Here is a 24,174-nt window from a genome sequence, read left to right as displayed (position 1 = left end):
TTTGCCAATCATTTGCCTCTGTAAACACAGCCTTAGATAGGAAGTGGGTCTGGATTGAACAAGCTTCTGTCTCTGTGTGAGGCTGCGTTTACACAGTTCTGATCTTTTGCCCAATTATAGGCAAAAGATCTGACTTGATTGGTCAAAAGACCAATTAGTGGCAAAAATATCAGATTTGGGCTGCCTGTGTAAATGCAGTCGAACTATCCTCAGTGCTGATGTACTTACTGTATGCGGTGTTTGTTCTTGCTCTAGAAATGAATTGCCCTTTTGTCGACAGATTTATTGACTTGAATAGGTTTGAATGTAACTGAATCAAATGTAATCAAATAAGTTAATGAAATTGAGTGTGTTCTGCCTGTGTGTGTCTAGGATGCAGTCACTATCTGCACGCTGGGAATCGGGACGGCGTTTGGAGAGTCGATTCTGGATAATACTCCTCGCCACGCCACCATCGTCAGCAGAGAGACCAGCGAATTGCTCCGCATTGAACAGAGAGAGTTCAAGAGTCTATGGGAGGTGAGAGAGAGGAAGAGAGAGACGCACAATTCAAATTCTGAAGGGGTTCATGCTCTGGCCACAAGAGGGCTGTCCACTGTTAACACCAGGCCTCCAGTACAGCCTGTTTGTGTGGGCTTGTGGAACCTGCTGTCATTTTCACTGCCTGGGAGCATTGGGATGATACATACTACAACTGAACCAGTCATCGTGTGTGTGAGTGTTTTTGAGGGTGGTGGGGCGTCTTTAAAGTGTCCAGCAGTTGAAAGTGGGAGAGAGGAGGAGTAAGATGTGGAGGAAGTATAGCGCTAGTGGGCTAAGAGTGTTTTTTTTGTCTCTGTGCTAAGTGCACTCTCCTCCTGGCAGTCTTTCTTCAGCTCTCCCTCTCTTAGCTCTCTCTCTTCTCTGGTGTCTATTCTAGGAGTCTAGAGATAGATCAGAGAGAGAGAGTGTCTGAGGCTGTAGCTCTTACAATGGACATAAAAACCTCAGTGTTTTGATCTTATGTCAAGTGTGTGTGTGTGTGTTTGACACAGGAAGAGATTATGATTCATACAGTGTAACAGTGTGGGATATTAGCCTTGGTGCCAGTCTCTTACTGTTGCCATTGTCTTTAAGTAGCATATCACGCTGGTTAAAGGAGAGGAAACCACAAAAGTGTCTGAAAGCTAGATCTGTCATGACACCTCCCCAGGGCCAGCTCACACTGACTGAGAGTCACACCATTTGACAGATGATACAATAGTATTACTACAGGCGCTCAGGGACATGGCTTTTAACAGACACCACACAGTCACCCCAAAGGGTGTCAACTTCTGTCTTGTGGAATAAGAGGAGGCAGAGGAAAGGTTAGCCATTAACTTAATGATAAATGTAATCATTATTTGATATTTGTTACAGTACTTTTTCAGTGCTGTTTACCTGGTAACATGTTTCTTAGAATTTACACACTAGAATGATAATGGTGCCGGAGGCAAGCAACACTGAAGCATGCATGAGAGCACCAGCTGTTCCGGACAATTGTGCGATCACGCTCTCCGTAGCCGATGTGAGCAAGACCTTTAAACATGTCAAAATTCACAAGGCCACAGGGCCAGATGGTTACCAGGATGTGTACTCAGAGCATGCGCGGACCAACTGGCAAGTGTCTTCATTGACATTTTCAACCTCTCCCTGACCGAGTCTGTAATGCCTACATGTTTCAAGCAGACCACCATAGTCCCTGTGCCCAAGAAAGCGAAGGTAACCTACCTAAATGACTACCACGACACACGTCGGTAGCCATGAAATTCTTTGAAAGGCTGGTCATGGCTCACATCAACACCGTCATCCCGGAAACCCTAGAGCCACTCGAATTTGCATACCACCCCAACAGATCCACAGATCTGCCAAGCTGATCCTGAACATGGGGGCCCCTCAGGGGTGTGTGCTTAGTCCCCTCCTGTACTCCCATTTCACCCACCACCGCATGGCCAAGCACGACTCCAACACGACACAACAGTGGTAGGCCTGATCACTGACAACGATGAGACAGCCTATAGGGAAGAGGTCAGAGACCTGGCAGTGTGGTGCCAGGACAACAACCTCTCTCTCTCTCTCAACGTGAGCAAGACAAAGGAGCTGATCGTGGACTACAGGAAAAGGAGGGCCGAACACGCCCCCATTCACATCGATGGCGCTGTAGTGGAGCGGGTCGAGAGTTTCAAGTTCCTTGGTGTCCACATCACCAACAAACTATCATGGTCCGAACACACCAAGACAGTCGTGAAGCGAGCACGACAATGCCTTTTCCCCCTCGGGAGACTGAAAAGATTTGGCATGTCTCCCCAGATCCTCAAAGTTCTACAGCTGCACCATCGAGAGCATCCTGACCGGTTGCATCACCGCATGGTATGGCAACTGCTCGGCATCCGACCATAAAGCACTACAGAGGGTAGTGCTTACAGCCCAGTACATCACCGGGGCCAAGCTTCCTGCCATCCAGGACCTATATACTAGGCGCTATCAGAGGAAGGCCCAAAAAATGGACAGACTATGGTCATCTGAGTCAAACTGTTCTCTCTGCTACTGCACGGCAAATGGTACCAGAGCGGCAAGTCTAAGACCAAAAGGATCTTTAATAGCTACAACCCCCAAGTCATATGACTGCTGAATAATTAATCAAATGGCCTCCCTTTGTTTTTACACTGCTGCTACTCGCTGTTTATTATCTGCTGTATGCATAGTCACTTTACCCCTTCCTACATGTACAAATTACCTCGAATAACCTGTAACTCACTTGAAGTTGGAAGTTTATATACACCTTAGTCAAATACATTTAAACTCAGTTTTTCACAATTGCTGACATTTAATCCTAGTAAAAATTCCCTGTCTTAGGTCAGTTAGGATCACCACTTTATTTTAAGAATGTGAAATGTCAGAATAATAGTAGAGAGAATGATTTATTTCAGGTTTTATTTATTTTATCACATTCCCAGTGGGTCAGAAGTTTACATGCATTCAATTAGTATTTGGTAGCATTGCCTTTAAATTGTTTAACATGAGTCAAATATTTCAAGTTGCCTTCCACAAGCTTCCCACAATAAGTTGGGTGAATTTTGGCCCATTCCTCCTGACAGAGCTGGTGTAACTGAGTCAGGTTTGTAGGCCTCCTTGCTCTCTCACGTTTTTTTCAGTTTTGCCCACAAATGTTCTATAGGATTGAGGTCAGGGCTTTGTGATGGCCACTCCAATACCTTGACTTTGTTGTCCTTAAGCCATTTTGCCACAACTTTGGAGGTATGCTTGAGGTCGTTGTCCATTTGGAAGAGCCATTTGAGACCAAGCTTTAACTTCCTGACTGATGTCTTGAGATGTTGCTTCAATATATCCACATAATTGTATTTTCTCATGATGCCATCTATTTTGTGAAGTGCACCAGTCCCTCCTGCAGCAAAGCATCCCCACAACATGATGCTGCCACCCACGTGCTTCACGGTTGGGAAGGCGTTCTTCGGCTTGCAAGCCTCCCCATTTTTCCTCCAAACATTGCGATGGTCATTATGGCCAAACAGTTCTATTTTTGTTTAATCAGACCAGAGGACATTTACCCAAAAAGTATGATCTTTGTCCCCATGTGCAGTTGCAAACCGTAGTCTGGCTTTTTTATGGCGGTTTTGGAGCAGTGGCTTCTTCTTTGCTGAGCGTCCTTTCAGGTTATGTCGCTATAGGACTCATTTTACTGTGGATATAGATACTTTTGTACCTGTTTCCTCCAGCATCTTCACAAGGTCTTTTGCTGTTGTTCTGGAATTGATTTACACTTTTCGCACCAAAGTACATTCATCTCCAGGAGACAGAACACATGTCCTTCCTGAGCGGTATGACGGATGCATGGTCCCATGGTGTTTATACTTGCGTACTATTGTTTGTATTGAGGAACGTAGTACCTTCAGGCGTTTGGAAATTGCTCCCAAGGATGAACCAGACTTGTGGAGGTCTACAATTATTTTTCTGAGGTCTTGGCTGATTTCTTTTGATTTTCCCATGATGTCAAGCAAAGAGGCACTGAGCTTGAAGGTAGGCCTTGAAATACATCCACAGGTACACATCCAATTGACGTCAATTAGCCTATCAGAAGCTTCTAAAGCCATGATGTCATTTTCTGGAATTTTCCAAGCTGTTTAAAGGGACAGTCAACATAGTGCATGTAAACTTCTAACCTTCTGGAATTGTGATACAGTGAATTATATGTGAAATAATCTGTCTGTAAACAATTGTTGGAAACATTACTTGTGTCATGCACAAAGTAGATATCCTAACCGACTTGCCAGAGCTATAGTTTGTTAACAAGAAATTTGTGGAGTGGTTGAAAAATTTGTTTTAATGACTCCAACCTAAGTGTATGTAAATTTCCTACTTCAACTGTATATAGCGTTGTTATTGTTGTTTTCTTTTACTTGTTACTTTAGTTTATTAAGTAAACATTTTCTTAACTCTGTTTTATTTTAAACTGCGTTGTTGGTTAAGGGCTTGTAAGTAAGCATTTCATGGTAATGCTACACCTGTTGTATTCGGCGCATGTGACAAATACATTTGATTTGAATGGTCTTTGCATAATAATTACATTATTAACATTTTTGGTTTCTTTGGGATTCTCTGAAACAAATGCTGTCTGTCTATCGTCCTTCCGTCTCTCTCACACACTCGCACTCTCTCTCACACACACACACTCTCCCCCTTTCTCTCGCTCTCTGAAAAGCTGTGATTGTCGTGGCAACCTCTGCTTGGTTGGGCGCTTGGCTCATTTAGAGAGATGCTAAGAACTGGAGCGCTGTTTCAAAGAGGACTGAGCGTGTGTGTGTGAGAGAGGAGACCTCGGGGGTAGTACTGTGTGATGTGGATTACAGGAGCAGAGGGCACCTCTTAGGGGATCTTCCCAGACATAGAGCTTAGAATAGACCCTGGGTGAGTTTACTCGTGTGTGTGTGTGTGTGTGTGTGTGTGTGTGTGTGTGTGTGTGTGTGTGTGTGTGTGTGTGTGTGTGTGTGTGTGTGTGTGTGTGTGTGTGTGTGTGTGTGTGTGTGTGTGTGTGTGTGTGTGTGTGTGTGTGTGTGTGTGTGTGTGTGTGTGTGTGTGTGTGTGTGTGTGTGTGTGTGCGCGCGCGCGTGCGTGCGTGTGTATTCATTCATGACTTGATAGAAAATACAAACACCCGGTAAACTCTTATGGTTTTGGTGCAGATGTGATTAATCAGCTGATTGTTGGTTGTGTGTGTGTGTCTTATGGTTTTGGTGCAGATGTGATTAATCAGCTGATTGTTGGTTGTGTGTGTGTGTCTTATGGTTTTGGTGCAGATGTGATTAATCAGCTGATTGTTGGTTGTGTGTGTGTGCGTGCGTCAGCAGGTTCCTGAATGTTAAAGGACCTCTCTTCCTGTGTGTGTTTTGGCAGACTCCTGAAGGCATGGGCTTGCCTGGTAATGACTTAAGAGACGTTAGAGTTCAGAATGACATAATACTGGAGAATGTTTGTAAGTTTATCCATGTGTGTGTTGAGCAATCAGGCAGGGTTAAGGAAATCAAGCAATCTGCAATATTTGTCTTGAAATATGGATATGAACACAAGAGCGAGTGGGGCTATTATAGGGCTGTTACGGTGACCGTCTTACCTCCGCAACGGCAGTCACGAGTCATGACCGCAGTCAAATTCCACATGACCATTGAGTCACAGTAGCTAGGCTTCTCCAAAACTGTCCTCTGGTGCCGCTGATGGTCATTAGTCCCCAACAAACTTACTAAAAAAAGACAATAACCTAAAACACAAGGCCAAATCTACACTGGAGGTGCTTACGAAGAGTTGCCGAGTTACAGTTTTGACTTAAATCTCTAGCAATGATCAACAACCAATTTGACAGAGCTTGATGAATTTTGAAAAGAACATTGTTGCACAATCCATGTGTGGAAAGCTCTTACAGACTTACCCAGAACGACTAACAGCTGTAATCGCAGCTAAAGGTGCTTCCACACAGTATTGAGTCTGGGGTGTGAATACTTATGTAAATTAGATACTTATGAATTTCTATTTTCAATAAATTTGCTGAGATTTATAAAAACACATTTTCACTTTGTCATTATGTGGTACTGGGTGTTGATGGGTGAGAAATACATGTAATCCGTTTTGAATTCAGGATGTAACACAACAAAATGTGGAATAAGTCCAGGCTATAAAACTTTCTGAAGGCACTGTAACCTCCATTTACTATTCGAGTGCAGTCTACGGATGACATGTTTATTTTTTTTTGTGGGCCATAATATATAAACAATAATTCCACACACATTAGTTGGCCATATGTAAAAACCAGATTAAATTGATAATAGTCTGATGGGTGAGAATATTATCAAGTGTTTGTCAAATTGTGAATGAGAGACTGATTAAGTGTGTGCAGCCTGCGCAATAAACAGAGCAGAGCGCTTTCCTTTCATGAGACTTTTTTTTCCTTCAAATCATCGTTAGTCGCATTATGCATCCTTAGAATGTATTACAAATCAAAACATATAGCATAAGGTTTGTATCACAACTAAAGTTACATTAATAACTCTAAATTAAGCATATAGGAGGACCTGTTTCAAATTATCACTTTGTTAACCGCTCAACACAGAATAGCCGCATGTGCGCACTCTCTCAGAAACAGTTTGGTAAAAATAGCCTTTCTATTTCATCCAGCTATGTTCAATTGTATTCTTCTTACTATAAAATAATATAAAATAATGCCACAGCACTTATAAGCAAATCTTGTCTGCTAAATGAACTAGTGTAGCCCACAGCCATATGGCATAGCCAGATCATGGCCTTACATAAGGACGACTCAGAATATGCTATGCTGTTCTACTGAAATAGGCGGCAACATTTTTCTTCATATCATGTTTGTTTCTTTAGACCTGCCTAAAATAAATAAATAATGTATTTATTGCACATTTTAAAGTGTAGTGGAAGGCCGGAGATGCTAAACGTGTTTTATGTTAATCAACGGGCAATTACCACGAGACCGACAGTTATTTGCATGACAGTTACCGACTGACAAAAATGTATGACGGCCACAGCCCTAGGCGCTAACACACACTTGCTAAACACTCCACTGCACTCTGTTGTCCTTGCTGTACTCATTGACCCTGATTTAGAATACAGCCTCGTGCATGTGTGTTTGTTAGGTCATTTGAGATGTTCCACATGTAAACGGTCCCTAGGTGACAAAGGGCTTTGTTTTGAGGGAAGGTTGTAGGCTGTGTGTGCTGGCGTACGTGCGTGTGCTCGTTCGAAAGGGAATGGGGGATACCTAGTCTTGTATAACTGAATGCCTTCAACCAGAACATGGCTATTTTTGGCATTTTATTTGGATCCCTGTTAGCTGTTGCAGTAGCTACTCTTCCTGGGGTCCACACAAAACATAAAACATGACAAAATACATAACAGTAATAGAAGAGAACAGCAACACAAATGTAAAATAAGAAAAATACAACTTAAGATCCTGTACTGCATACAAATACAACATATTCATATACAGTCTTGAGAATGACACAAATATACATTTTCACAAAGTCTGCTGCCTCAGTTTGTATGATGGCAATTTGCATACACTCCAGAATGTTATGAAGAGTGATCAGATGAATTGCAATTAATTGCAAAGTCCCTCTTTGCCAAGCTAATGAACTGAATCCCCCCCAAAACATGTCCACTGCATTTCAGCCCTGCCACAAAAGGACCAGCTGACATTGGTCAGAGATTCTCTCGTTAACACAAGTGTGAGTGTTGACGAGGACAAGGCTGGAGATCACTCTGTCATGCTGATTGAGTTCGAATAATAGTCTGGAAGCTTCAAAAGGAGGGTGGTGCTTGGAATCATTGTTCTTCCTCTGTCAAACATGGTTATCTGCAAGGAAACACGTGCCATCATCATTGCTTTTGCACAAAAAGGGCTTCACAGGCAAGGATATTGCTGCCAGTAAGATTGCACCTAAATCAACCATTTATCGGATCATCAAGAACTTCAAGGAGAGCGGTTCAATTGTTGTGAAGAAGGCTTCAGAGCGCCCAAGAAAGTCTAGCAAGCGCCAGGACCGTCTCCTAAAGTTGATTCAGCTGCAGGATCGGGGCACCACCAGTACAGAACTTGCTCAGGAATGGCAGCAGGCAGGTGTGAGTGTATCTGCACGCACAGTGAGGCAAAGACTTTTGGAGGATGGCCTGGTGTCAAGAAGGGCAGCAAAGAAGCCACTTCTCTCCAGGAAAAACATCAGGGACAGACTGATATTCTGCAAAAGGTACAGGGATTGGACTGCTGAGGACTGGGGTAAAGTAATTTTCTCTGATGAATCCCCTTTCCGATTGTTTGGGGCATCCTGAAAACAGCTTGTCCGGAGAAGACAAGGTGAGCGCTACCATCAGTCCTGTGTCATGTCAACAGTAAAGCATCCTGAGACCATTCATGTGTGGGGTTACTTCTCAGTCAAGGGAGTGGCTCACTCACAATTTTGCCTAAGAACACAGCCATGATAAAGAATGGTACCAACACATCCTCAGAGAACAACTTCTCCCAACCATCTAGGAACAGTTTGGTGACGAACAATGCCTTTTCCTGCATGATGGAGCACCTTGCCATAAGTCAAAATTGATAACTAAGTGGCCCGGGGAACAAAACATCGATATTTTGGGTCCATGGCCAGGAAACTCCCCAGAGCTTAATCCCATTGAGAACTTGTGGTCAATCCTCAAGAGGCGGGTGGACAAACACAAACCCACAAATTCTGACAAACTCCAAGCATTAATTATGCAAGAATGGGCTGCCATCAGTCAGGATGTGGCCCAGAAGTTAATTGATAGCATGCCAGGGCGGATTGCAGAGGTCTTGAAAAAGAAGGGTCAACACTGCAAATATTGACTCTTTGCATCAACTTAATATAATTGTCAATAAAAGCCTTTGACACTTATGAAATGCTTGTAATTATACTTCAGTATTCCATAGTAACATCTGCCAAAAATATCTAAAGACACTGAAGCAGCAAACTTTGTGGAAATTAATATTTGTGTCATTCTCAACTTTTGGCCACGATTGAACAGCATATACATACACATTTGTTATTGTGAAGGGATGAGGAGTAAGGCACTAGAGCCCTGTTCAGACTAATGGTAATGGAGGGTCAGACAGATGAGGTGTGTGTGTGTGTGTGTTTATCAGTTATGATGACTAATGCTGTGTGCGTTGTGTTGTAGAAGTACCGTCAGTGTATGGCTGGACTTCTGGCCCCTCCATATGGAGCCATGGAGAGTGGATCCAACAATGATCGTGAGTAACTGCGATGCAGTTGACTGTATAGTATAAATATAGCATATATCACCATGGTGATACCTCTGTGTCTCCCTTCTCCCTCAGGGCTGGCAGACAAAGACAGTCTAGGTTCCAATACTCTCAGCCTCATGAACAAGTCTCTCAACAAGGTAAGATGGCCCGTGTCAATGTTATACAGTGACGGTGATATCACTTATCGTGCTCAACTAAACCCAAACTACTGTCTTTTTTAAAATCTGTATACAGTGTAAGACTTTAAGCTGCGGTGTGTGTGTGTGTGTGTGTGTGTGTGTGTGTGTGTGTGTGTGTGTGTGTGTGTGTGTGTGTGTGTGTGTGTGTGTGTGTATTCTAAGAGTATTCACACAACCAAACACGCAGACACACACACCGCTACCTCTGTAGTTATGCTAATGAAAGGTAATTTATGTACACGGAACAAACGGTAGCATCTGCCAAATTATGATGCCCTCTTTTGTAGTTCTGAGCTGTGGCAGAAGTAGCTCTCTGTGTGGGTGTGATTTGGGTTTTTCTCCTCTTTTCTCACCTTTCATTCATGGCTCCACCATCGCAGACAGCAATTGTGTGGTTGCTATGGAAACTGGGAGTGTTACGATAGGTTGGGTGGTTGTGATTCACGTCTTAGCGGGTATATAGTAAATGTGAGGGGGGGGGGGGGGGGGGGGGGGGAGGCTTATGTTGCCAGAGGCATGAAATGAAAGCCCCCTGGATTTCTCAGCACATCCTTTAAATGATTAAAACCTGGCGGCTGAGACTCTCACTGATTGTTACTGTTCCTGTGTGACGTCTCTAGGTTCAGTCAGAGAAGCTGCAGCGAGGGGGGAAGGTGATGCGGAACGCCATCCTCTCCAGAGCACCCCACATGATCAGAGACAGGAAGTACCACCTCAAGACATACAGGTGTGGGGTGTGCATGTGTTTCAATGGCGTGCGCTAAAGGTTGGCGGCTGGGTGAGCACGGGCTATTATGAAAGCCAGATTTACTCAAATAAACCTTGATGAAGCCCGAGTTCACCATACAACAGATAGCTCCAACAACCAGAGTAACATAGACTATTAACCGAAATTGACAAAAATGTTCACCAAATGTAAACACCGTTGTAATCAAGATAAACAAGCGATAGCTCTGATGGTGGTATTTCGTATCAGCCGAGAAAATGGCACACTGCTCAGCTCAGCTCAAGCCATAGATCGATGTAGTTTCCACAGTTGCATCTGATAGGCGGCACTAAAAATGACTCAAAATGTCAGTGTCGTCAAAACAATAAATCAAATGCATTTAAAGGGATTCTATTCTCATGAAGTAGCCTCACCCTCAACAGCAGCCTAACCCGTTAAATTGTAAAGGAAAATGCACTTAGGCCTACCTTTTACTTTGAAATAAAGTCCATTCGTCTGGTGAACCTCTCGGTGACAGCGTTGGAGCACAGCAGAACTCCCTATCCGTTACTTGACTTGATTCTGCATTCACACAGCAGGGAAGCCACGCACGTAGAATGGTTATAGTGTAGTTGGTCGCATTCGTCTTGCGGAAGCCAAGGCTCGGGTCTGCGTCGAATGGCGGGAGAAGCCCCTTTCCCACTACGGCCACAAAGCAAAAGTGAATGTAGGGATGTCAAACGTTCAGCCCCTATGGACGCTCTAGTCTAGAGTGCCTGGTTAAATTGTGCTTATGAGCATTTTCATGGTTAAAGTAGGGAGAAACAAATTGAAATGTGTGAGTGTGCTACAATTACTATCATTTATATATTCAAATATTGAATTACTTTGACATATTTAATTATGTGATTACGCTAATTTCCCTATGGTGGACAGAACGTGTTACTACATTACACAAATGTTTTCACCACACAAGAATGACAGGAAATACACATCCTTTTTACCGCAGATTGGTGATGTTAGTATTAGAGTTTATAGTCATCGCGATCTTACAAAATCAATTGCTTAACACCGGTCAATATCTTTGGTTCAGTACAAGTGTTTTTGTCATCCGCGCCAGTCCGTAGTGGGACTTGGAACGTAGCTGTCATTTTCACACCATTGTGGCTAGAATTCATGGATTTGAGGGTTAAGCTGTCATTCAAATGAAAGCCAACCCCCGTCGCTATTTAGAAGTCAGTGTGAGGTGGTGATTCGTTGAAATTATCCAGTCAAAAAAGTGTTGTTTCCTTTTCAGCTTTGGCCATTTACCTAAATAATTTTCTCACAGATACTGTGTAAATTGATAAATGGTGATGACAAGTTGTCATCTATCGACACATGCATTTAGTATACCCAAGTTTATTGAGGTTTTTCTGTTAGAAGACCGCAAAACGGTTATTGCCCCAGTTCCATTGACATGGCTTTCGGACAAGATAGATAGATTCTCCATTCACCGAGTGCCAGTGGTGTAAAGTACTTAAGTAAAAATGCTTTCAAATACTACTTAAGTATTTTTGGCTACTTTTACTTCTACATTCCGAAATAAAATAATGTACTTTTTACTCCATACATTTTCCCTGACACCCAAAAGTACTTGTTACATTTTGACAGTAAAATTATCCAATTCACACACTTATCAAGAGAACATCCCTGGTCATCCCTACTGCATCTGATCTGGCAGACTCACTAAACACAAATGCTTCATTTATAAATTTTGTCTGAGTATTGGAGTGTGACCCTGGCTATCATCAATTTAAAAAATAAATAAAAAATTGTGCCATCTGGTTTGCTTAATATAAGAAATTTGAAATTATTTTCACTTTTGATACTTAAGTACATTTTAGCAATTCCATTTACTTTTCATACTTAAGTATTTTACTTCAGTCATTTTCTTTTAAGGTATCTTTACTTTTACTCAAGTATGACAACTTAGTACTTTTTACATCCCTGCCAAGTGGACAGGACAGTGGAGTCAGGATAATCGAAAGGGGGAGGGGTTTGCCTCTTCATCAACAACAAATCGTGTCTGGCTCTGTTGAGAGATGGTCATCAGAATCAGAGATTATGCTACAGGACTGCTTTGCTAGTGCTGATTGGAATATGTTCATAGGCATAACCACCTACGTCACCAGCTTCATTAGGAAATGCATTGGCGACGTTGCCCCCCACAGTGAAGGTTCGCTTCTTCCCCAATCAAAAATCCCTGGATTAACATTGAGGTTGGCGCTAAACTAAAAGAAAAGGGCTACCCCACACAGGGCAGACAACCCTGAGGCTACGGCTGAGGACAGGAACAAGTACAAGCAGTCTCGCTACGACCTCCGCAGAGTCATCAAACGAGCAAAAGGACAATATAGGAATAAGGCGAAATCATATTACACAGGCATGTGGGAGGGGCTACAGGCAATTACGGATTACAAAGGAAGACCCAGCCGTGATCTGCCCAACGATGCCTCTACCAGACTAACCCAATGCATTTTATGCACACTTCGACAATAACAACATCGTGCCGTGCGTGAGGGCCCCCACCTAACCAGAGGACTGGATGATCTCCCTCACACAAGGCCGCAGGGCCAGACGTTATTCCAGGATGCGGTTCTCAGAGTATGCGCATAATAGCTGGCAGGCATATTCACTGTCCTTTTTCAACCTCTTTTTGTCCCAGTCTTTAATCCCCATATGAGGAATACCAATGTGAGAGTGCTGTTAATTAAATGCAGCTCAATGTTCAACACCATTGTCCCCTCCAAGCTCATCAACAAACGTAAGGACACTGGGACTGAACACCTCCCTCTGCAACTGGATCCAATACTTCCTGATGGACCAACCCCATGTGGTGAGGGTAGGCAACATCAACTCTGCCACGCTGACCCCTGATTTGACTGGATAGTATGTGACAATAGAGATTGCGTCATCTGTGGATCTGTTGCGGCGGTATGCAAATTAGAGTGGGTCTGGGATGATGGTGTTGATGTAGACCATGACCAGCCTTTCAAAGCATTTCATGGATACAGATATAAGTGCTATGGGGTGATAGTCATTCAGACAGGTGATCTTGCCAATCTTGGTCACAGGGACTATGGTGGTCTTCTTAACTTGTAGGTAGGTATTACCTCCCGGGTCATTAAGAGGTTGAAAATGTAATTGAAGACACTTAAGTGCCAGCTGGTACTCATCCTGGTAATCCATCTGGCCCTGCGGCCTTGGGAATGTTAACCTGTTTAAACGTCTTACTCACATCGGCAACGGAGAGTGTGATCACACAGTCACTCGGAACAGCTGGTGCTCTCATGCATGGTTCAGTGTGGCTTGCGCCTTAAGCGAGCGTAGAAGGCATTTAGCTCATCTGGTAGGCTCGCGTCACTGGGCAGCTCGCGGTTGGGTTTTCCTTTGTAATCCGTGTCACGAACCGGCTCAAAGTTTGTAATAAAAGAGAGACAACGTGGAGACAAGGAATAACAAAATATATGTATTAAATAAATTAAACTAAATACAATTAACAATGGTGTGTGTAATCAGTAGTGTAAGTGAGTGTTTGCATGCATACATGTGATAATGCGGGGTGTTGAAAGGTGCCAAAGCAAACAAACAAATGGCCACAAAATTACCACAACAAAATCTATAAAGGTGTCTGCATGGAGAGAGTCTCCTTCATGAATGGGGAAGTGGTGTATTTCTCCTGGGACACACCCGAGCCCAGGTGTCCCATGTTGCTGACGACCCTCCTGGCTCCGCCCACCGGCATCCTAATAAGGAAACAAGAGCAAAGAGAAAGAATACGGCAGACAGAGTGGGAGGGTCATCACATCCGTGATAGTTTAAGGCCGGCTATATCCAACGAGAGTCAAAGCCGTTGTAGTAAAATTCGATCTTAGCCTTGTATTGTCGCTTTGCCTCTTCGATGGTTCGTCGGAGGGCGTAGCAGGATTTCTTATAAGCGTCTGGGGTTTGTGTCCCGCTCCTTGAAAGTGTCAACTCTAGCCTTTAGCTCAGTGTGGATGTTGCCTGTAATCCATGGCTTCTGGTTGGATTATGCATCCATGGCACTTATTAATGAAGCCGGTGACTGATGTGGTAAACTCCTGGACCATATTCCAGTCTGTGCTAGCAAACCAGTTTAGTCTCCGCTTCATCGGACCACTCCCGTATTGAGTGCATCACTGGTACGTCCTATTTGAGTTTTTGCTTGTAAGCAGTAATCCGGAGGATAAGGTTATGGTCAGATTTGCCAAATGGAGGGCAAGGGAGAGCTTTGGAGGCGTCTCAATGTGTGGAGTAAAAGTGATCTAGAGTTTTTTTCCGTCACTTGTTGCACAGGTGACATGCTTGTAGAAATTTGGTAAATCGGATTTCAGTTTCCGTGCGTTAAAATCACCGGCCATTAGGAGCGCCGTCTCTGGGTGAGCATTTTCTTGTTTGCTTATGGAGGTAAATACATACACAACTCAGGCGAGCAGAACCTCGATACTTCTTTAATATTAGAGATTGCGCACCAGCTGTTAAGAAAGAGACACACACCACCCTCCTTACGCCGAAAAATGAGCTAGTTGTATATTATGCATGTCCTTGTTAAGCCAAGTTTCTGAGAAACATAGGGTATTACAGTTCTTCAGGTCCCGTTGATAGGATAGTCTCGGACGGAGCTTGTCCAGTTTGTTCTCCAGTGATTTTATATATTCCCCAATAGAACAGAGGGTAGAGGCGGTTTATTTACTCGTCGCCGCAGTTTCATCAGGGTGCACGTACGTCAGCCTTTATATCGCCGTCTCTTTCTCTTCCGAGTGTCAAGGATTAGGGCCTCGTCCAGGGTAAGCAGTATGTCCTGCGCCGACGACCCATTGAAGTAGAAATCTTCATTAAATCAAGTTTAGCGATCGCTTTTCCGATGTCTTTTCGGTCAAAGAAAACGATAGCGCAAAAAAAGTTAGTCAGCGCAACAACAAAACATTTTTATACCTTCCAGCGCCATTCTGATTCTAGTGGAAACATGGCGCTGCGCTTCGCATATATTATAACAACATTTTGTGCCTTTGTTGTTCGTTTTGGTATTCAGCTGTTTTTTTTTTTTTCTCCGCTTGTTCGCGCACACATAAAAAAATACATGAGGCAAGTTGAAGTTTGGTAGCCGAAGTCTAAGCCTCTTCGTTGGGGATTGGTCAACTGTAGGGGTGGGAACTATGAATGGGATTTTTCAATTAAGTGTTTGTTAGCTCCAGCTGCTTGGCTGGCTAGCTAGACTAGCAGCGTAGGCTTACTCATGCAGAGAAAGCAAGCAAGCCAACTAAACTAAAGACCTGTACAACTTTTTAATCAAACAGCATAATACTAGCATACTCCATTGGCAAAACCGAAGTCAAAGTTTGGTAGCAAGGCCCAGCTAGCTAGCTAGCTATTGTTAACATACAGGGGGTATGCGAGCAAGGCGTGCTCGCATTCTCCCTGTATGTTAACAATAGCTAGCTAGCTAGCTGGGCCTTGCTAGGCGCAAACAGAACCTAGTCTGCAGTCGCCCACCCCCCGGCTTTGGCAAAAAGCGGATGTTTCTGGTTTTCAGGGATACAGTATTTTCAACCAAACTTACATTTCCCCTAAAGAAAACAAAAAAGCAAACGCCTGCTACATTAGGTTAGCAGTGGCCTTAAGAGCTTGTGCACATACATACAGTATGCATGCTTGTGTTACTTTGTCACGCTGTGTGTGTGTGTGTGTCTTGCAGGCAGTGTTGTGTAGGTACAGAGCTGGTAGACTGGCTGGTGCAACAGAGTACCTGTGTACACACTCGCTCTCATGCTGTAGGGATGTGGCAGGCTCTGCTGGAGGAGGGCGTACTGAACCACGGTGAGACTACACTGCCCTCTGCTGGACACAACACTTTCAAAGTTCTTTAACCATTTCAACACATATAGGGAGAATCTCAATTGCATTTCCTCACGTCCTCTCTTCTCGACCTCCTTCTCAAAACCCATTGGATGAAAAGGTTAGAGTTCCCTCCCCTTGGACCTTTTCCAGCTTTCCCACTATGTTGGGTCAGTGATTTACTGACCGTGTGTGTGTGTGCCTCCTTCCCCCAGTGGACCAAGAGCTGGGTTTCCAGGACAAGTACCTGTTCTACCGTTTCCTTGACGACGAGGAGGAGGACACCCCGTTGCCTAGCGAGGAGGAGAAGAGAGAGAGTGAGGAAGAGCTTCCTGAGACCATCCTCTTCCTTGCCCAGATAGGACCTGACGCCCTGCTGCGCATGATCCTCCGCAAACCGTCAGTACCACACACACACACACACACACACACACACACACGCTAAACACTCAAACATGCGTTTGATCTAATAAATTGAATTTGAAATGTAATGTAAATCTCCTCTCTCTTTGTGTCTTTCTAGTCCTGGTCAGAGGACAGGTGACGATCTGGAGATCATCTATGATGAGCTGCTTCACATCAAGGCCTTATCCCACCTCTCCAACACTGTGAGTCTTATCCCACCTCTCCAACACTGTGAGCCTTATCCCATCTCTCCGACACTGTGAGCCTTATCCCACCTCTCCGACACTGTGAGCCTTATCCCACCTCTCCGACACTGTGAGCCTTATCCCACCTCTCCGACACTGTGAGCCTTATCCCACCTCTCCGACACTGTGAGCCTTATCCCACCTCTCCGACACTGTGAGCCTTATCCCACCTCTCCGACACTGTGAGCCTTATCCCACCTCTCCGACACTGTGAGCCTTATCCCACCTCTCCGACACTGTGAGCCTTATCCCACCTCTCCGACACTGTGAGTCTAGACTCTTTTCATTTCGGCAAAGCCATGTTGCTCTGACGAGCTCATAGTAGAAGTCCCAAATGCTAAAATGAACTGTCCTCATCTCGTTTGCAGGTGAAGAGGGAGCTGGCAAGTGTTCTGATATTTGAGTCCCACGCCAAAGCAGGAACCGTGTGTAAGTCCTGCTCTCACGTCCGTACTGTGTGTGTGTGTGTTTTAGGGACACACGTTAAGTTGTCTCTTCTCCTTCCAGTGTTTAACCAGGGTGAGGAGGGCACATCCTGGTACATCATCCAGAAGGGCTCTGTCAATGTGGTCATCTACGGCAAGGTAGGACTTGTGTGTGTTCATTTATTTTTGTCTATGGAAATATGTTTCACATGATTTATGGGCCTACACCGGATGATACTTACAAAACTGGTTCTGACCAACAGTAATGGTGTTACATACAACAGCTGGCTTGTATACCCCTAGAGGGACCTGTGCCACAGTTTTGGAAACTCTGACTTTGCTCATCATAAGTCGTCACAGTGAATGACTAGTTTAAGGGTCTCAGATTACACACACACACACACACACACACACACACACACACACACACACACACACACACACACAGTTTGATTGGTCAGAATATTCATTCATGCGAGCACTTCTCTAGCTGTCTGAATTGTCTGGTTTTTTTTTTAACCGTGTGTGTTTCTCACCAGGGTGTGGTGTGTACCCTGCACGAGGGAGATGACTTTGGGAAGCTGGCGCTGGTGACAGACTCTGCTCGAGCTGCCTCCATCGTCCTCAGAGAAGACAACTGTCACTTCCTCCGAGTGGACAAGGAAGACTTCAACAGGATACTCAGGGTAGAGTTTTATACTGTAGCAAATATTTGTTTTTATAAACGAACCCAAGACAGACCACAGCCTGCCGTTTCCAATGGGAGCAAATTCATCATAGTGGGCAGAACAAGAAAGGAAGTGGGCATAGCTAAGCACGAGCTAGCGAGACCCTTGTGGCGTGTTCTATGTGTTTTGCTTACTTCCATTAGGAATAACTAAATGCGCCCTTGCACTCCTTCTAAACAACTAAATGTTTTGAGACTTTGGCAAAGGGTAAAGTCTACATAACTTAGTCCACTCTGTTTGCCGTTTTGGGAACAGAAAACTGTATTGAGATCAAATGTTTCATTGATGAGAAAATGAGTCCAATGTCGGCCAAAATCCATCTCGCGCTGTCTTCTCCCGCTGTCGACCACTGGGCTTCCTCTCATCACCATATTTGGTGGTGAGTGGAAATGCCAACTGGATGCTTCAGATTTATCCGTCCGGTGAAACATCTGGCTCGTTGTTCTGTGACTGTACCATACTGTCATTTACTTCAGGATGTGGAGGCGAATACTGTGCGCCTGAAGGAACATGAGCAGGCTGTGCTGGTCCTGGAGAAGAGTCCCAGAGCCTCTACTCTGGGAAACATCAAGTACACTGTGATGTCTGGAACCTCTGAGAAGATCCTGGACCACTTCCTGGAGACCATGAGGATGGACACACACCACGCTGACCCAGGTACACACACACACACCCCTAGCTTCCACACACTGCGAGTTGCCAGGGTTGAGGGACCGGTACTGTATAGGACTGGATGATGGGTTGGTGGATATGAATGAATATCTGTTTTCTAATATTATTCTCTTTCTTCCTCTTTTCTCTTTCCCCCCCCCCCCCCCCCCTCTCAGATCCTGCGGTAGATGACTTTGTTCTCATGCACTGTGTCTTCATGCCTAACAGCCAGTTCTGCCAACTGCTCATGGCACAATATCCTTTTTCTCCTTCCGACTCTCTTCTCTTTCACTCCGTTCTTCTCTCTCCTCTTGTCTTCTCCTTCTTTCTCTTTCCCTCCCGTTTCTCTTCTTGGCATATTCAGTAGGCTACACATAGGTTACAGTAATGTTATACGTTGCCCTTTTGTCTCGGCGCAGCGGTCTAAGGCGCTGCATCTCAGTGCTTGAGGCGTCACTACAGACACCCTGGTTCGAATCCAGGCTGTGATTGGGAGTCCCGTAGGGCGGCGCACAATTGGCCCAGCGTCGTCTGGGTTTGGCTGGTGTAGGTAGTCATTGTAAATAAGAATTTGTTCTTAACTGACTTGCGTGGTTAAATAAACATTTATTTAAAGTATACAAAACATTAAGACATGACAAACTGACCAGGTGAATCCAAGTAAAAGCTATGATCCCTTATTGATGTCGCTTGTTAAATCCACTTCAATCAGTGAAGGTGAAGGGGAGGAGACGGGTTAATGAAGGACTTTTAAGCTTTGAGACAATTCAGACATGGATTGTGTATTTGTGCCATTCAGAGGGTGAATGGTAATGCCAAAAAATGTAAGTGCCTTTGAACAGGGTAGTAGGTACCAGGTGCACCGGTTTGTGTCAAGAACTGCAACGCTGCTGGGTTTTTCACGCTCAACAGTTTCCTGTCTGTATCAAGAATGGTCCACCACCCTATAGACATCCAGCCAACTTGACACAGCTGTGGCAAGCATTGGAGTCAACACGGCTAGCATCCCTGTGGAACGCTTTCAGCACCTTGTAGCGTCCATGCCCCTGAAGAATTGAGGCTGTTCTGAGGGCAAAGGGAGGGGGGGGTGCAACTCAATATTAGGAAGGTGTTTCTAATGTTTGGGTACGCTCAGTGTAGTTGTGTTACGTCTTTAACCCTGTGTGTACCTACCATGCGGTGGCTCCCCCGGGTTCAGAGCAGGAGAGGTTGGAATACGCCGTGACCTCTAAAAGAAGAGTCCTCAATCTGGCCCTACGCTGGGCTGCAGTACACACACACCATCTACAGGAGGAGCAAGCAGCACTCACATTCCTGGAGGTACACACACACCCAAACACACACCCAACACACACACACACACACACACACACACACCTGACAAGTTGTTTAAGCATGTGTTTCTCTCTGTAGGAGCTGTATGGGAGTGTGTCCAGTGACTCACGGATCCTCAGACCTCTGAAAGACTTTGTACCCGACTTGGAGAAGGTCGTCAAACTACAGTATGTAAACCCTGACCTCTAACCCCCCCCACCGTGACCTTCAACCCCAAACCTTGGTTGTTTAGCAACAAAACCGAAGCATGCGTAACTATGGGGCAAAACAGACGGGGTTGGCTTAGATTGTTGACAACATGTCAACTATATTTAGTCTCCAAATGTTTATTGAAAACATAAATAGATTTTCACAATGTGCACGTGTTGTCTCTCAAATACATCGTTACAGTTGTTGGTTAGCTAGCTAGCGAATTTGAGCCATGTTAGCATTGACGTGAAATCAGTCAAAACACCTCAAAACAAGACATGTATCAAGAACGAGATGAAACTATCGGAAATGAGTCACTTCCGATTCCCCACGTGGCGGCAGCTTGTCATTGTTGCCAGCTACGGTGTCTGGCCATCCAGAATCACCACAACACACAGATTCCTGCCCCATTGACGCGTGCGCTTCGTTTTTGTGACGTCAGCTAACCCATCCATATCAAGACAATGCATTAATACATACTCGTCTGTTCTCTTGTTTCTGTTCTTCAGTTCAGAAGAGGCCAAATTGAAAAAGGTACACACAGACTATGTTTGCCGGTGGTGTCTGTGTGTGTGTCTGTAAAAGTGTGTGATGTGTATTTTCTTTTTCATCTCTGTGGCCCGTTTCAGCAGAAGGTCCTTCTTAGAGAGTTCAGCAACGGAGACGAGAGACTAGCGCAGAAACAACCCATCAGGAACTGCGACGAAAGTGAGTGTGTTTGTGTAAAAGTGTGTCTTTCTGCACCTTTTTATTAAAAACATGTTAAAAACGTGTGTGTGTGTGTGTGTAGTCCTGTTGAAGGTGTACTGCAGTGATCATACCTACACCACCATCCGGGTTGCCGTGGCAGCCACAGGGAGAGAGGTGACCAGTGCTGTGGCTGACAAACTGGCCTCAAACGATGACCTACTATTGGTCCACCTCAGCTCCGCAGGCGGTGAGGAGCCAATCACATCTAACGTCGTTCATAGTGAACCAAAATATAAACGCAACATGCAACAATTTCAGTGATTTGAAAGGAAATCAGGAAATCAGTCAATTGAAATAAATTCATTAGGCACTTATCTATGGATTTCACATGACTGGGCAGGGGTGCAGCCATAGGTGAGCCTGGGAGGGTATCGGCCCACCCACTTAGGAGCCAGGCCCAGCCAATCAGAAAACAAATCCCCACAAAACGGCTTTATTACAGACAGAAATACTCAGACAATTCCACAGGTGAAGAAGCCAGATGTGGAGGTCCTGGGCTGGCATGGTTACACCTGGTCTGCGGTTGTGAGGCAGGTTCGACATACTGCCAAATTCTCTAAAACGACGTTGGAGGCAGTTTATGGTAGAGAAATTAACATTAAAATCTCTGGCAACAGCTCTGGTGGACATTCCTACAGTCCGTATGCCAATTGCACGCCCCCTGAAAACTTTGTGGCATTGTGTTGTGTGACAAAACTGCACATGTTAGAGTGGCCTTTTGCTGTCCCCAGCTCAAGATGCACCTGTGTAATGATCATGCTGTTGAATCACTTTCTTGATACGCCTCATCTGTCAGGTAGATTGATTATCCTGGCAAGGTAGAAATGCTCACTAACTGGGATGTAAACAAATTAGTGCACAGCATCTGAGAGAAATACGATTTTTGTGTCTATGGAACATTTCTGAGATCATTTATTTCAGCTCACGAAACATGGGACCAACAGTTTACACGTTGCGTTTAATATTTTTGCTCAGTATACATATCATTTATTGCTGTCATTTTTATATTCCAACGTGTTTGTTTGTGTGTGTGTTCTCCTGTACAGAGAAGCAGATGCTGAAGCCCAATGACGTGTCCGTATTCTCCACTCTGAGCATCAACGGGCGTATGTTCGCCTGTCCCAGGGACCAGCTGAATGCTCTGGTGAGAGAGAACGAGGACTAGAAATATGGCAATATGTTGTCCTTTGAGACACAGCCATACTGTACGTCAGGGAGCATCAACACGGACAATTTTTTTTCCTTTTTTCTTGAGCGGATGGTCACTTGGCCGGAACATAATTACAAATCATTTGTAGACTGCAAATTTACCTCAAGAAGCCTAAACAGATATGTTTCACAAAAACAGAATCATTTCAAGCCTTGCTTACATTTGTATACGATCACATATACAGTACCTTTCTATTATGCATGGGAATACTTTGAAACAGATTTCCAAAATGAATATCACTTGGAGCTGATTTGCTAGTGTTTTTAACAGTATTTTATGTCCAACAATACATCAAATAATTTGCTCAGAAAACTTGAGGGGCCAAATAAAGTCACCGGCGTGCCAAATTCAGGCCTGCGGGCCACCAGTTGGGGAACCCTGCTAAACATCATAGGTTATTGTCTACACGACACTAATGTGTGTGCGTGTGTGTGTGTGTGTGTCAGACCCCTCTCCCAGACCAGGAGGGGCCCTCAGCGGGGTCCATGTCCAGTTTTGAGCTGATGAGTTCTAAAGACCTTGCCTACCAGATGACCCTGTACGACTGGGAACTCTTCAGCTGCGTGCACGAGGTAGACACACACACACACCCTTTCTGAGACGAGAGAACCAACCTGCCCTATTTCGTTCTGTACACCTGAACCCTATAATATGTGTCCCGTCTCCTCCCTGCTGCAGCATGAGCTGTTGTACCACACGTTTGGTCGTCAGAGCTTCAGGAGAACCACCGCCAACCTGGACCTCTTCTTACGCAGGTCTGATTTGAATCAAACATGATTTGGAAGTAACTTCTATGCCATTTTTTTTCTAGGCAGGTTGTTGGTACATGTTAGTGTGTTATTTGACCCGGGTGGGATTGTGTGGTCGTGGTCAGGTTCAACCAGGTGCAGCTGTGGGTGGTGACGGAGGTGTGTCTGTGTGGTCAGCTCAGCAAACGGGTTCAGCTGCTCAAGAAGTTCATCAAGATCGCTGCTCAGTGAGTGAGGCGCACGCAAACAATCAAACACTGACTCGCTCTGTAGATGCGCGCGCTTGATAGAGAGTTGATGGTACGGAAACGCTTCTTCAGTCTCTCACTGAAGTTGTTGATGTTGCTTTCTCCAGCTGCCGGGAGTTTAAGAACCTGAACTCGTTCTTTGCCATCATCATGGGTATGAGCAACCCTGCAGTCAGCAGACTCATCCAGACCTGGGAGGTGAGCCATGACGACTACTACTACAGTGTTAAACTACTGCCAAATTACAGCTTCTCTATTCGTCCACTAAAAACTAACGCCCTTAAACCGTTCTCTTTCTGTTGGCAGAAACTCCCCAGCAAGTTCAAGAAGTTCTACGCTGAATTTGAAAGCATGATGGTGAGTTGCTCTTCAAAGACCGATTTTCCATTTGACCCCGAAGTGGACAGTATTGACCTTTGAACCGTGATGTGTGTTAACAGGACCCGTCCAGGAACCACCGGGCCTACCGGCTGACCATCACCAAAATCGAGCCGCCAATCATCCCCTTCATGCCCCTCCTCCTCAAAGGTAAGCCCCGGTTACGATCGTTAGGCAAGCAACGGGAAACCGTTTCCAAGCGGAAATCGAGGTGAGAAAGTTAACTCCTCTGTTTCAAACGGTGCTTTTTCTGTTCTCTTCCCAGACATGACTTTTAGTCACGAGGGCAACAAGACATTCATAGACAACATGGTCAACTTTGAGAAGATGGTGAGTATACACAGGCGTTCATAAGATGCTTATAAACTCTTCATGCCACTTGAATGTTGTAGTCATAGAATTAGATTTTCAGTATGAACAACCTTCATAGAACATGAATACAACTTATATATGACATGTGACCACTGGTTTACCACACCCCCCCAAGTGGTTCTGTGGGGGCCCAACCCAAAAAACAAGCATATGAACTCGTTATAAACCATGGAAAAATTGTCTAGAATAGCATGAGATTAGTTATAAAACGGCACATTTCCCTCTCTGCCCCATGGTAAAATGTGTAGAATTTCAGGGAATGATCTGTTTTCTTAAACAATAAAATGGGTTGGGAGGTGGGGGGCCTTGCTCGGATCCTGCACGGGGGGGGGGGGTGTTACGCCACTACATGTAACACTGCTGGTTGTTGTG

The 24,174-nt window shown here is 44.7% G+C and overlaps 1 protein-coding gene across 3 annotated transcripts in view; it reads left to right on the top strand.

Moving 5' to 3' along the window:
- LOC106600087 (rap guanine nucleotide exchange factor 4) overlaps positions 1 to 24,174 on the top strand; it is a 42,267-nt gene that overhangs the window by 16,782 nt on the left and 1,311 nt on the right. For 2 of the 3 annotated variants that reach the window (XM_014191432.3, XM_082973496.1), the window contains 25 exons: positions 373 to 519; positions 9,247 to 9,319; positions 9,407 to 9,471; positions 10,134 to 10,240; positions 15,978 to 16,099; positions 16,333 to 16,516; positions 16,641 to 16,725; positions 17,136 to 17,196; positions 17,275 to 17,351; positions 17,732 to 17,878; positions 18,397 to 18,577; positions 18,748 to 18,826; positions 19,741 to 19,891; positions 19,985 to 20,073; positions 20,605 to 20,629; positions 20,725 to 20,803; positions 20,886 to 21,032; positions 21,892 to 21,989; positions 22,502 to 22,627; positions 22,734 to 22,810; positions 22,930 to 23,031; positions 23,160 to 23,250; positions 23,359 to 23,409; positions 23,493 to 23,580; positions 23,696 to 23,760. In XM_014191432.3, coding sequence (XP_014046907.1) covers positions 373 to 519; positions 9,247 to 9,319; positions 9,407 to 9,471; positions 10,134 to 10,240; positions 15,978 to 16,099; positions 16,333 to 16,516; positions 16,641 to 16,725; positions 17,136 to 17,196; positions 17,275 to 17,351; positions 17,732 to 17,878; positions 18,397 to 18,577; positions 18,748 to 18,826; positions 19,741 to 19,891; positions 19,985 to 20,073; positions 20,605 to 20,629; positions 20,725 to 20,803; positions 20,886 to 21,032; positions 21,892 to 21,989; positions 22,502 to 22,627; positions 22,734 to 22,810; positions 22,930 to 23,031; positions 23,160 to 23,250; positions 23,359 to 23,409; positions 23,493 to 23,580; positions 23,696 to 23,760 — 2,517 coding nt within the window. The remainder of the gene's footprint in view (positions 1 to 372; positions 520 to 9,246; positions 9,320 to 9,406; positions 9,472 to 10,133; positions 10,241 to 15,977; positions 16,100 to 16,332; positions 16,517 to 16,640; positions 16,726 to 17,135; positions 17,197 to 17,274; positions 17,352 to 17,731; positions 17,879 to 18,396; positions 18,578 to 18,747; positions 18,827 to 19,740; positions 19,892 to 19,984; positions 20,074 to 20,604; positions 20,630 to 20,724; positions 20,804 to 20,885; positions 21,033 to 21,891; positions 21,990 to 22,501; positions 22,628 to 22,733; positions 22,811 to 22,929; positions 23,032 to 23,159; positions 23,251 to 23,358; positions 23,410 to 23,492; positions 23,581 to 23,695; positions 23,761 to 24,174) is intronic. The other variant, XM_045714829.2, reaches the window with a different exon arrangement.

This window comes from Salmo salar, chromosome 03 (assembly GCF_965601325.2).
Source record: "Salmo salar chromosome 03, fSalSal1, whole genome shotgun sequence".
Classification (NCBI taxonomy): Eukaryota; Metazoa; Chordata; class Actinopteri; order Salmoniformes; family Salmonidae; genus Salmo; species Salmo salar.
This window is presented reverse-complemented; position numbering and strand designations above follow the sequence as displayed.